The sequence below is a fragment of the Salvelinus fontinalis genome, chromosome 40 (genome assembly GCF_029448725.1).
Source record: "Salvelinus fontinalis isolate EN_2023a chromosome 40, ASM2944872v1, whole genome shotgun sequence".
Classification (NCBI taxonomy): domain Eukaryota; kingdom Metazoa; phylum Chordata; class Actinopteri; order Salmoniformes; family Salmonidae; genus Salvelinus; species Salvelinus fontinalis.
The window spans coordinates 5,216,341-5,231,086 of NC_074704.1; the positions used below are offsets into that span (position 1 = coordinate 5,216,341).

The 14,746-nt window shown below is 42.8% G+C and overlaps 1 protein-coding gene across 1 annotated transcript; it reads right to left on the reverse strand.

Moving 5' to 3' along the window:
- Nucleotides 1-1,287: 1,287 nt before the first annotated feature.
- LOC129839931 (zinc finger protein 239-like) lies at nt 1,288-9,816 on the reverse strand. The gene is made up of 2 exons (XM_055907655.1): nt 9,259-9,816; nt 1,288-2,035 (listed from the first exon to the last, which is right to left on the reverse strand). Exons 1-2 carry the CDS (start codon nt 9,539-9,541, stop codon nt 1,317-1,319), a joined length of 1,002 nt encoding a protein of 333 aa, XP_055763630.1. The 5' UTR covers nt 9,542-9,816; the 3' UTR covers nt 1,288-1,316.
- Nucleotides 9,817-14,746: the final 4,930 nt, after the last annotated feature.

Below are 14,746 nucleotides of genomic sequence, written 5' to 3' on the forward strand. Positions count from 1 at the left end.
CAAAATCACTATTTTCGTAGTTCATTAAAGTAAATATGTCTTTATGACTGCTGAATACAAACTATCAAACACTTAGATCATGTATTTTCAGGTAGAGATACATCCTTGGGACGTCTCTAGCCAATTGAAGTTGACATTTAAAATGGTTAAGGTAGGGTTTAGGGTAGGGATGTCCCAAGGATCCCGGATAGCATTGACCACCATACATTCTTCTGTCTCTTTTACGTAGCAGGTGTAAAATAAACAGACAAGACAAGTAGGCACGCAGTGCATTATGGTCATTGTAGTTTAAAAATATACTCTAATTATCCCTATCTGTATGTGGGGTTGTTAGAGAAGAATGTGATTGTCAGCCCTAACAATCCATTCTAGCACCTCATCAGGCTCTGTAAAAGTCTTCATTGATGACGTGTTCCTTCTATTCCAGGGGACAGCAGAGGAACTTCATCGATTCCACTCCTTCATCAATACAAGCAGTGAACATCTGAAAATCACCCTCACCTTTGATGCGCATGAAATAAGTTATCTGGACATTTTGATTAAGAGGGAGGGGGTTGGTTTTAGCACAGACCTATACAGGAAGCCGACGGACAGGAATTCCCTGTTACACAGAGACAGCTTCCACCCTACACCCCCAGACTGCAACCCACCACTCAGGTGGTCTCTCCCTTAGAGTTCAGCTGCTGAATCAACTGGTCAGCCGTGACAAACCAATAAGAGTTAGGTCTGTAGAAGAGGCGGGACATGAAGCCCATCTGACTGGGAGGTGCCAACACATGGAGGTGCAGGTGAGAAACAGAACAGAAAGGGGGCCAGTGGAAGCCAAACCAAACATCACTGAGGTCTGCTTCCTACACTTTAACTTGTTGTCTGAATTTTTTTTTAAATTTTCCTCACCTTTCCTCACCTGCGTCCAGTCAGCAGATGGACTAGATGCCGCTTAGGCCGCCCGTTGTGAATCCGTCAAGAATTCAGACCAGAGCAAGTTTGTATGAAGGTCTGGTTATTAAAGGGGTTCATAGTTCAATAGTAATATCCTCTAAAACGCTCTGGAGACAAACTTTGCTGCCCTGTTTCCAGTTGACAATTTTGTTAAATCACATAAATAGTACTCTTCCAATTCAGAGCCTGGATTTTCCCCCTGAGGCTAATATCCATATCATGTTGAAATCAATTGAACGGGGAACAAACGTTTAGTGTTCTACATTGTGACATCATTAAAATACTCCTACTACAATGTTAAAACATTCTACATTGTGACATCATTAAAATACTCCTACTACAATATTCTACATTGTGACATTTATTCATTGATATCATGAAACAACTCCATGTATTTTCTGATGTTTGATCAGAGATATTTTACTAGAGTATCTCTTCCCACATTGATCACAGCTATGAGGTTTCTCTCCTGTGTGTGTTCTCTTGTGTAGAGTCAGATGGCTAGATTGCCCATAACTCTTCCCACATTGATCACAGCTGTAAGGTTTCTCTCCTGTGTGTATTCTCTGGTGTTGAGTCAGAGAAGCAGAATGACCAAAACTCTTCCCACATTGAACACAGCTATACAATTTCTCTCCTGTGTGTGTTCTCTGGTGCACTGTCAGAGAGCTAGATTGACAAAAAGTTTTCCCACATTGACCACAGCCATAAGGTTTATCTCCTGTGTGTCTTCTTTGGTGCACTGTCAGAGAGCTAGATTGACAAAAACTCTTCCCACATTGATCACAGCTATATGGTTTCTCTCCTGTGTGTGTTCTCTGGTGCACTGTCAGAGAGCTAGATTGACTAAAACTCTTCCCACATTGATCACAGCTATAAGGTTTCTCTCCTGTGTGGATCATTTGATGAGTTTTAATGCCTGATGAGGAGGAGAATCTCTTCCCACAGTCAGAGCAGCAGTGAGTTCTCTTCCCTGTGGATCTCTGCAGGTGTTTATTGATGTGTTCTGATCTGGAGAGACTCTTCTCTGCCTCTTCAGCATCATGAGGTTGTTGAGGCTCCCCAGAGGATCCACGATAGTCCCGTATCTCTCCTGTGTGAACAACAAAGTCAGATGATTAAAGGCCAACAACAGTGGAAATCCACTGTAAAAGGTGATGCCAACAGTGTAGCCATGATGTTGTACAACAATTGACGTCTGTAATGAATGTTAAAATTATTTGACAATTGTCTTAAATTGAGCAAGAATAGTCATATATTGTCTTGTTTTCACATTAGTAGTAACATCGATGATTGTAGGCTAGAAATAAGTTATTCATGTTGTTGAAACTCTAAGCAGTGTGCCTGACAACTTTTGGTCTCCAATATAGGGCCCTTTCTGTGTTTCCTAAAATTGAGGAACGAGGGCGATGAACATACAATTTGGTTGTAGAAACTCCTCCCCGCTAATGAGGAAACCGATAGTTATGGATGTAGTATATCTGGTAATGAGGAAACCACTAGTTATGGATGTAGTATATCTGGTAATGAGGAAACCACTAGTTATGGATGTAGTATATCTGGTAATGAGGAAACCACTAGTTATGGATGTAGTATATCTGGTAATGAGGAAACCGATAGTTATGGATGTAGTATATCTGGTAACGAGGAAACCACTAGTTATGGATGTAGTGTATCTGGTAATGAGGAAACCACTAGTTATGGATGTAGTGTATCTGGTAATGAGGAAACCACTAGTTATGGATGTAGTATATCTGGTAATGAGGAAACCACTAGTTATGGATGTAGTATATCTGGTAATGAGGAAACCACTAGTTATGGATGTAGTATATCTGGTAATGAGGAAACCACTAGTTATGGATGTAGTATATCTGGTAATGAGGAAACCACTAGTTATGGATGTAGTATATCTGGTAATGAGGAAACCACTAGTTATGGATGTAGTATATCTGGTAATGAGGAAACCGATAGTTATGGATGTACTATATCTGATTAGAGCAAAAATGTTGAGCAAAGATTTTAGTTTTTCAGTTTTTTCTGAATGTGAATGGGGGAAAACTCAGGGGAGTAACCTCCATTTACAGGTTGCTTATGAGTGCATTTCACACTACTTTGGATTATAATTGTAAGGCTCGTTTGAATGTCCTGTGTAATATAATGTTTGCTACAGTATTAAGAAATATGTTTAATTATTAAAGAATCGCATTAATGACAGTATCTATTTGGGTGTTGTCAATAAAGTTATGATTTTTTAAATGTATTTTTAATTACATTTTTCCCCCACCTTTATTTAACCAGGTGTCCAGATGAGAACAAGTTCTCATTCACAACTGCCACCTGACCAAGATAAAGCAAAGCAGTGCGACAAAAAAACAAGCACAGAGTTACACATGGGATAAACAAAAGTACAGTCAATAACACAATATAAAAATATATATACAGTGTGATGGAGTAAGGAGGTAAGGCAATAAACAGGCCATGCTATGGGTGGGTGTTGCTATGGTGACCAGTGAGCTGAGTTAAGGCGGAGCTTTACCTAGCCAAGACTTATAGATGACCTGGAGCCAGTGGGTTTAGCGAGGACCAGCCAACGAGAGCATACAGGTCACAGTGGTGGGTGGTATATGGGGCTTTGGTGACAAAATGGATGACACTGTGATGGACTGCATCCAGTTCGCTGAGTAGAGTGTTGGAGGCTATTTTGTAAATGACATCACCGAAGTCAAGGATCGGTAGGATAGTCAGTTTTACAAGGGTATGTTTGGCAGCGTGAGTGTAGGAGGTTTTGTTGTGAAATAGGAAGCATATTCTAGATTTAATTTGGGATTGGAGATGTTTAATGTGAGTCTGGAAGGAGAGTTTACAGTCTAACCAGACACCTAGGTATTTGTAGTTGTCCACATATTCTAAGTCAGAACCGTCCAGAGTAGTGATGCTAGTCGGGCGGATGCTGGCAGCGATCGGTTGAAGAGCATGCATTTAGTTTTACTAGAGTTTAAGAGCAGTTGGAGGCCACGGAAGGAGAGTTGTATGGCATTGAAGCTCATTTGGAGGTTTGTTAACACAGTTTCCAAAGAAGGGCCAGATGTATACAGAATGGTGTCGTCTGCGTAGAGGTGGATCAGAGAATCACCCGCAGCAAGTGCGACATCATTGATATATACAGAGAAAAGAGTCGGCCAGAGAATTGAACCCTGTGGCACCCCCATAGAGACTGCCAGAGGTCCGGACAACAGGCCCCCCGATTTGACACACTGAACTCTATCTGAGAAGTAGTTGGTGAAGCAGGCGAGGCAGTCATTTGAGAAACCAAGGTTGTTGAGTCTGCCGATAAGAATGTGGTGATTGACAGAGTCGAAAGCCCTGCCTTAACCTTTATCACTAGACACCTCATAGTGAGCTACAGGTAGGAATCAGCAATGAATCCCAATAATGAGACACCTCTGGGGAGGGGTGTCAGCAACATTTTTTTTTAAATATATACAGTGGGGAGAACAAGTATTTGATACACTGACGATATTGCAGGTTTTCCTACTTACAGAGCATGTAGAGGTCTGTAATTTTTATCATAGGTACACTTCAACCGTGAGTGAAGGAATCTAAAACAAAAATCCAAAAAATCACGTTGTATGATTAAGTAATTAATTTGCATTTTTAATTTGCATTATTGCATGACATAAGTATTTGATCACCTACCAACCAGTAAGAATTCCGGCTCTCACAGACCTGTTAGTTTTTCTTTAAGAAGCCCTCCTGTTCTCCACTCATTACCTGTATTAACTGCACCTGTTTGAACTCGTTACCTTTACAAAAAAACACCTGTCCACACACTCAATCAAACAGACTCCAACCTCTCCACAATGGCCAGGACCAGAGAGCTGTGTAAGGACATCAGTGATAAAATTGTAGACCTGCACAAGGCTGGGATGGGCTACAGGACAATAGGCAAGCAGCTTGGTGAGAAGGCAACAACTGTTGGCGCAATTATTAGAAAATGGAAGAAGTTCAAGATGACGGTCAATCACCCTCTGTCTGGGGCTCCATGCAAGATCTCACCTCGTGGGGCATCAATGATCATGAGGAAGGTGAGGGATCAGCCCAGAACTACACAGCAGGACCTGGTCAATGACCTGAAGAGATCTGGGACCATAGTCACAAAGAAAACCATGGATTAAAATCCTGCAGCGCACGCAAGGTCCCCCTGCTCAAGCCAGCGCATGTCCAGGCCCGTCTGAAGTTTGCCAATGACCATCTGGATGATCCAGTGGAGGAATAGGAGAAGGTCATGTGGTCTGATGAGACAAAAATAAAGCTTTTTGGTCTAAACTCCACTCGCCATGTTTGGAGGAAGAAGAAGGATGAGTACAACCCCAAGAACACCATCCCAACCGTGAAGCACGGAGGTGGAAACATCATTTTTGGGGATGCTTTTCTGCAAAGGGGACATGACGACTGCACCGTATTGACGGGAGGATGGATGAGCCCATGTATTGCGAGATCTTGGCCGACAACCTCCTTCCCTCAGTAAGAGCATTGAAGATGGGTCATGGCTGGGTCTTCCAGCATGACAACGTCCCGAAACACACAGCCAGGGCAACTAAGGAGTGGCTCCGTAAGAAGCATCTCAAGGTCCTGGAGTGGCCTAGCCAGTCTCCAGACCTGAACCCAATATAAAATCTTTGGAGGGAGCTGAAAGTCCGTATTGCCCAGCGACAGCCCCAAAACCTGAAGGATCTGGAGAAGGTCTGTATGGAGGAGGAGTGGGCCAAAATCCCTGCTGCAGTGTGTGCAAACCTGGACAAGAACTACAGGAAACGTATGATCTCTATAATTGCAAACAAAGGTTTCTGTACCAAATATTAAGTTCTGCTTTTCTGATGTATCAAATACTTATGTCATGCAATAAAATGCAAATTAATTACTTAAAAATCATACAATGTGATTTTCTGGATTTTTGTAAGTAGGAAAACCTGCAAAATCGTCAGTGTATCAAATACTTCTTCTCCCCACTGTATAGTGTTTTATGACAAACCGTTTTTTACAAATCCGTCAAGACACCAACTTAGACTTTACAGTGAAATGCTTTACTTACAAGCCCTTAACCAACAGTGCAGTTCTAGAAGAAGAAAATGTTTACCAAGTAGACTAAAATAAAAAGTAATAATAAAAAGTAACACAATGAGAATAACAATAACGAGGCTTTATACAGGGGGCACCGGTACCGAGTCAGTGTGGAGGCTATATACAGGGGGGCACCGGTACCGAGTCAGTGTGGAGGCTATATACAGGGGGCACCGGTACAGAGTCAATGTGGAGGCTATATACAGGGGGGCACTGGTACAGAGTCAATGTGGAGGCTATATACAGGGGGGCACTGGTACAGAGTCAGTGTGGAGGCTATATACAGGGGGCACCGGTACCGAGTCAGTGTGGAGGCTATATACAGGGGGCACCGGTACAGAGTCAGTGTGGAGGCTATATACAGGGGGCACCGGTACCGAGTCAGTGTGGAGGCTATATACAGGGGGCACCGGTACCGAGTCAGTGTGGAGGCTATATACAGGGGGCACCGGTACCGAGTCAGTGTGGAGGCTATATACAGGGGGCACTGGTACCGAGTCAGTGTGGAGGCTATATACAGGGGGGCACCGGTACTGAGTCAGTGTGGAGGTTATATACAGGGGGCACCGGTACTGAGTCAGTATGGAGGCTATATACAGGGGGCACCGGTACCGAGTCAGTGTAGAGGCTATATACAGGGGGCACCAGTACCGAGTCAGTGTGGAGGCTATATACAGGGGGCACCGGTACCGAGTCAGTGTGGAGGCTATATACAGGGGGCACCGGTACTGAGTCAGTGTGGAGGTTATATACAGGGGGCACCGGTACTGAGTCAGTGTGGAGGCTATATACAGGGGGCACCGGTACTGAGTCAGTGTGGAGGCTATATACAGGGGGCACCGGTACTGAGTCAGTGTGGAGGTTATATACAGGGGGCACCGGTACTGAGTCAGTGTGGAGGCTATATACAGGGGGCACCGGTACTGAGTCAGTGTGGAGGTTATATACAGGGGGCATCGGTACTGAGTCAGTGTGGAGGCTATATACAGGGGGTACCGGTACTGAGTCAGTGTGGAGGTTATATACAGGGGGCAACGGTGGTGATTTTATGAATTGTTCAGCAGTCTTCTGGCTTGGGGGTAGAAGCTGTTGAGGAGGATTTTGGTCCTAGACTTGGCGCTGCGGTACCACTTGCCGTGCGGTAGCAGAGAGAACAGTCTATACTTCTAACAGTCTATACTCCAGTCACTTGGCCTTTCCTCTGACACGCCTATTATATAGGTCCTGGATGGGCTTTCCTCTGACACGCCTGTTATATAGGTCCTGGATGGGCTTTCCTCTGACACGCCTGTTATAGAGGTCCTGGATGGGCTTTCCTCTGCCTGTTATAGAGGTCCTGGATGGGCTTTCCTCTGACACGCCTGTTATAGAGGTCCTGGATGGGCTTTCCTCTGCCTGTTATAGAGGTCCTGGATGGGCTTTCCTCTGACACGCCTGTTATATAGGTCCTGGATGGGCTTTCCTCTGACACGCCTGTTAAATAGGTCCTGGATGGGCTTTCCTCTGACACGCCTGTTATATAGGTCCTGGATGGGCTTTCCTCTGACCTGTTATATAGGTCCTGGGTGGGCTTTCCTCTGACACGCCTGTTATATAGGTCCTGGATGGGCTTTCCTCTGCCTGTTATATAGGTCCTGGATGGGCTTTCCTCTGACACGCCTATTATATAGGTCCTGGATGGGCTTTCCTCTGCCTGTTATATAGGTCCTGGATGGGCTTTCCTCTGACACGCCTGTTATATAGGTCCTGGATGGGCTTTCCTCTGACACGCCTGTTATAGAGGTCCTGGATGGCCTTTCCTCTGACACGCCTGTTATATAGGTCCTGGATGGGCTTTCCTCTGACACGCCTGTTATATAGGTCCTGGATGGGCTTTCCTCTGACACGCCTGTTATATAGGTCCTGGATGGGCTTTCCTCTGACACGCCTGTTATATAGGTCCTGGATGGGCTTTCCTCTGCCTGTTATATAGGTCCTGGATGGGCTTTCCTCTGCCTGTTATATAGGTCCTGGATGGGCTTTCCTCTGCCTGTTATAGAGGTCCTGGATGGGCTTTCCTCTGACACGCCTGTTATCGAGGTCCTGGATGGGCTTTCCTCTGCCTGTTATATAGGTCCTGGATGGGCTTTCCTCTGACTGTTATATAGGTCCTGGATGGGCTTTCCTCTGACACGCCTGTTATATAGGTCCTGGGTGGGCTTTCCTCTGCCTGTTATAGAGGTCCTGGATGGGCTTTCCTCTGACACGCCTGTTATATAGGTCCTGGGTGGGCTTTCCTCTGACACGCCTGTTATATAGGTCCTGGATGGGCTTTCCTCTGACTGTTATATAGGTCCTGGATGGGCTTTCCTCTGACTGTTATAGAGGTCCTGGATGGGCTTTCCCCTGACACGCCTGTTATATAGGTCCTGGATGGGCTTTCCTCTGCCTGTTATATAGGTCCTGGATGGGTTTTCCTCTGACACGCCTGTTATAGAGGTCCTGGATGGCAAATTATTCTCAATTGATATGAAAGTACAGCGATTCATGTTTCCAGAAATGTATCGCAATTGAGAATGGATTCACATTTAGATGGAATATTTGACTATTTTAGCTGCCAGAGCCAGTCTACCTCTGAAAATAACATACAGTCCTTGTACCTTGAGGAGTAACGGGGGCAGCAATCAGCAGTAGAAACAATAACAAAGCGTACTTCCTGCCCGTTTCGGTAAAAAACTGAGGGATGGTGCTGGAGAAATGCAACGATCCATGATATCAACATTCTAGTTTTAACCATGTTTAGAGGATATACAGTGTTTGTTAATATTTACTGATAAACATTGGAGATAATATAAGCTTATATATTGGGTTCTGATGGGGTACGACAGTTGAACTAAGCTCATGAGGCATTTATAAGTGAATTCTTCAAGAAACAATGGGTACATATCATTAATGTATGTCCCAAATTGTATGTAACAACTACTGATTGCCCCTTTAAGACTACATATTGGTCTAATCTAATAGGAGATATTGAGGACTACAGTATTTCAGGCATTGTCATTGGATGCATTTGATCAATTGTTAACGTTTTGTTGATGGTCCACTCTTGATGTTCTACACGTTACAGTGAAGCTTCAGCCATTCCTACAGAACAACATTAAAGTGTAGAACCCCTTTACTGCATATTGGTTCAACGACTGCAGAGACGGTACTTACTGGTGTTAAACAGATCTCCAACCTCCTCTTCTTTCACACCTAAAACTACATCCTCCTCTTTCTCATCCGTCTCTTCTTTTACTGTAACATCCTCCTCCTCTTTCACTCTGAACGCGTCTTCCTCTTCTTTCACTGTAACAGCCCCACCCTCTACTTCTTGTTTTACTGTGACAGCCTCCTCTTTCTCCTCCTCTTTCACGACAACGTTCAGCCACAGACCTCCTTTCTCCGTCCAGCAGACCTCCTCTTCTTCAACGAGAGGGGAGAAGTTTAGGGAGCTCATGTTCGGGGATGTTAGCTAGCTAGCTATCATTAGCGACTAGGCTAGTGCTAATTTAACCAGTCAGCTACTATAGCTGACTAATACAAAATAACGTAATATTAAATAGGTTAACAAGTAGATACGACCTACGTGTGTCTTAAACACAGTAGGTAATATACACCGAAAGCGTATAAATAGCTTGAATCTTTCGGCTATGTTGGCTAGCAAGCTACTGAGGTGGTTGACGAGCTGTTTATGAAGAACCGTCCACTAGATTATACGTCACGCTGGCAGCGTCGCCTGAAAGACGCACATCGCCGTCTGCTGACTGGAGGGGAAACGCAGTTGAGGATCATATTCTATTTTCAGACAAAGATTATTGTAAATGGATGTAATTAAATAATACCATTATATTGAGACATACAAAGACAGGAATGTGTTGATTGATTAGTGCGAATAAAAAATGGTTACTACAGCACATTTAAGGCAGTTACATTAAGTCAAACTAAATCTAAATAAGTAGCTAGCTACTGTAGGTCCATACTGCTCCTACATGGTGTAACAATACATCATGTAGATGTATATAATGAACAGACTAGGTCTATACTGCTGCTACATGGTGTAACAATACATCATGTAGATGTATATAATGAACAGACTAGGTCTATACTGCTTCTACACGGTGTAACAATACATCATGTAGATGTTTATAATGAACAGACTAGGTCTATACTGCTCCTACATGGTGTAACAATACATCATGTAGATGTCTATAATGAACAGACTATGTCTATACTGCTCCTACATGGTGTAACAATACATCATGTAGATGTATATACAGTAATGAACAGACTAGGTCTATACTGCTCCTACGTGGTGTAACAATACATCATGTAGATGTATATAATGAACAGACTAGGTCTATACTGCTCCTACATGGTGTAACAATACATCATGTAGATGTATATAATGAACAGACTAGGTCTATACTGCTCCTACATGGTGTAACAATACATCATGTAGATGTATATAATGAACAGACCAGGTCTATACTGCTCCTACATTTTTGTATTATTATGTGTTATTTATTTCTCCTTTATTTAACCAGGTCGGCAAGTTGAGAACAAGTTCTCATTTACAACTGCGACCTGGCCAAGATAAAACAAAGCAGTTTGACACACACAACAACACAGAGTTACACATGGAGTAAAACAAACATACAGTCAATAATACAGTAGAAAAATATGTCTATATACAATGTGAGCAAGTGAGGTGAGATAAGGGAGGTGAAGGCAAAAAAAGGCCATGGTGGCGAAGTAAATACAATATAGCAAGTAAAACACTGGAATGGTAGATTTGCAGTGGAAGAATGTGCAAAGTAGAGATAGAAATAATGGAGTGCAAAGGAGCTAAATAAATAAATAAATACAGTAGGGAAAGAGATAGTTGTTTGGGCTAAATTATAGATGGGCTATGTACAGGTGCAGTAATCTGTGAGCTGCTCTGACAGCTGGTGCTTAAAGCTAGTGAGGGAGATAAGTGTTTCCAGTTTCAGAGATTTTTGTAGCTCGTTCGTATTAATGCAGATATTATGGACATTTTATTTAAAACATGTAATTAAACTATAATTGTAGCTCCTTTAATTTAGACCCAAAATGTATTTGCTATGTGTGCTATTGCCCGGCTATTAAAAGGAACAGGCGACTATTTGAGACTCAGCCTCAGAAATGTTTGGTCACATGGAATCAAGTGGTCACTAGATGTCTACGGTACCAAAGAGAATTATAGTTGGGAGTGTTGGGAGTGTTAAGTGTGTTGATATAACAGTAATAATGTCAAAATTCCACTTTTAGTCTAAGGTACTGCATCGCAGTGTTAGAGGTGTCACTATAGACCCGAGTGGTGCAGCGGTCTAAGGTACTGCATGGCAGTGCTAGAGGCGTCACTAGAGGCGTCACCCGGGTTCGATCCCGGGCTGTACCACAACCTGCCGTGATCGGGAGTTCCATAGGGCGGCACACAATTGGCCAAGCGTCGCCCGGTGTTTCCTCCTACACATTGGTGCAGCTGGCTTCCGGGTTAAGCGGGCGGGTGTTAAGAAGCGCGGTTTGACGGGTCATGTTTCAGAGGACGCATGACTCGACCTTCGCCTCCTGAGCCCATTGAGGAGTTGCAGCGATGAGACAAGATCCACATTGGGGAGAAAAAACGGGGGTAAAATTATTATTATTAATTTTTTTTTAAATGACAACAAACAAAGGTTGCATCCCAACGTGGCAATAAACAGTAGACAAAGTGACCAGGACAAAATGAACTCAAACGTTTTACCATTGGAACACTTGATGTAATGATGTAATAATGGACAAAATGAACTCAAACGTTTTACCATTGGAACACTTGATGTAATGATGTAATAATGGACAAAATGAACTAAAACGTTTTACCATTGGAACACTTGATGTAATGATGTAATAATGGACAAAATGAACTCAAACGTTTTACCATTGGAACACTTGATGTAATGATGTAATAATGGACAAAATGAACTCAAACGTTTTACCATTGGAACACTTGATGTAATGATGTAATAATGGACAAAATGAACTCAAACGTTTTACCATTGGAACACTTGATGTAATGATGTAATAATGGACAGAATGAACTCAAACGTTTTACCATTTTACCCACCATTTGCAACAACGTCACTGAGCACCATCACTGTATTTCCTTCATGGATCTCCTGCATGTTTACATATCTGGCATTACTCATCTCATATACTGTATTCTATCCTATTCTACTGTATCTGTCTATGCAGCTCTGACATTGCTTGTCCATATATTTATATATATATATGAGTCACTGGCTTACTGGTGCTCTTCCATGCCGTCCCTAGTAGGGGTGAGCCACTTGAGTGGGTTGAGTCACTGACGTGGTCTTCCTGTCTGGATTAGCGCCCCCCCCCATTTGTAATGTCTTTATTGTTTTGAAACTTTTGCATGTGTAATGTTTACTGTTCATTTTTATTGTTTATTTCACTGTTGTATATTATCTACCTCACTCGCTTTGGCAATGTAAACACATGTTTCCCATGCCAATAAAGCCCCTTGAATTGAATTGAATTGAGAGAGTATCTATTTCCTAAAGTTATCCAAAAGAGAGAGATAGGGAGAGACTTTACAATCTAATCGTAGAGAAAGAGAGAGAGAGAGAATGTGAGAGAGATAGAGAGAGAGAGAGACAGACAGACAGACAGACAGACAGACAGACAGACACAGAAACAGACAGAGACCGACAGACACAGACACAGACAGAGACAGACAGACAGACAGACAGACAGAGACAGACAGACAGACAGACAGACAGACAGACAGAGACAGACAGACAGACAGAGACAGACAGAGACAGACAGACAGACAGACAGACAGACAGCTCTGGGTCCGTTTTGCTGTCACTGTGGCTGAGCTCAGACCGAGTGAGCTACGGTCAAGCGGGGCATCTCGTTGAACTCGGCACGGCCTGGAGATAATAGTAATGCCATTGCAGGCTTTGTGTGTCGTTAAGCACCACACTTTTTCACTCCATCCCTGCTGTGTGTGTGTGTGAGAGCTTTTCTTTGACATCTGTTGGGAGAAATGACTGATTTACAGTTCACGGGGGTTGTCTAATCACATATATGAAGTTTTGAAAAGTTCTGACCTTTTACCCCTTCAAAACAGCATCTATGACACCATCTTAAGGCACTTCTGGTTGTCACAGTAAACACATATCTTGAATGGAGTATGCTGTTACAGAATCCTGAGTTTTAAGTCTGTATATTAAAAATTGACTGATCTACACAGGTTTGAATGCAGTGATTGTCACAATTGCAGGCTATGTAAATCAAAACTTCATTCCTTCATGAGTGAGGGTCAATTTCACCTGCACGATTCATCAGTTCACGTTTTTGTACAAAAGGTCTTATAGAAATGTGTAAAACTATGCTTGACAGTTTATGACAAATAGTTCAACAATTTTGCATGTAATGGCTTATGCAAGGAACTAATGCCTAGATGTTTTGAGGGGTAAGACTATTCAACAGAGAACCATCTACTATATTTTGATCAACATGACGTGAGCAATTGATAATGTGGAAAAAAGCTGACACTTGTACATTATCAATTGCAATTTGTTCAAAGGAATAAGAAATTGCTTTAATGATGTGCACAAGTGACTAGATGATTTGGAATTTGTACAAGTCGTATCAAGAATTGCACTTTTGATCTAAGAAATGCACCAAAGCGACTGAGGAAAACTGTAATCACTTTCCCAGTGGAATACAACCTAACAGACAAGAAGCCATTCTTTACAAAACAGTATGAATACAAACAATGGCAGGGCTGATTGGTGATGGGGAGGGTATGGGCCATTAACAAAGCCATCACCTACAGAGAGATGAACCTGGAGAAGAGTCCCCTAAGCAAGCTGGTCATTGTGCTCTGTTCACAAACATAAACACACCCCACAGAGCCCCTGGACAACAGCACAATTAGACGCAACCAAATCATGAGAAAACAAAAAGATAATTACTTGACACATTGGAAAGAATTAACAAAAAAACAGAGCAAACTAGAATGATATTTGGCCCTAAACTTTGAGTACACAGTGGCAGAATACCTAATCGTAGAGAAAGAGAGAGAGAGAGAATGTGAGAGAGATAGAGACAGACAGACAGACAGACAGACAGACAGACAGACAGACAGACAGACAGAGAGACAGTTAACCCACTGTTCTTAGTCCATCATTGAAAATAAGAATTTGTCCTTTAAAGGAGTCTAATTTTGTCAAAAATGCAAAAATGATACAAATATCAACTCACAGGTACATTAATAGACCAAACACAAACATCTGTCATCTCGAAATGTCCTAAAAGGTTTCTTAACGGGCCCCCTGGGTCTACACCTGGAGAGCAGATGGGCACATCTGCACCAGAGCTGAAATTTCAACTGGAGAGCAGATACTTCAACTCGACAGAGGTCAGAGTGAGGCTCTTCTCCCTGACCTGGTGGTTCTAATGACCTGGTGGTTCTAATGACCTGGTGGTTCTAATGACCTGGTGGTTCTAATGACCTGGTGGTAAAAATGACCTGGTGGTTATAATGACCTGGTGGTTATAATGACCTGGTGGTTATAATGACCTGGTGGTTATAATGACCTGGTGGTAATAATGACCTGGTGGTTATAATGAC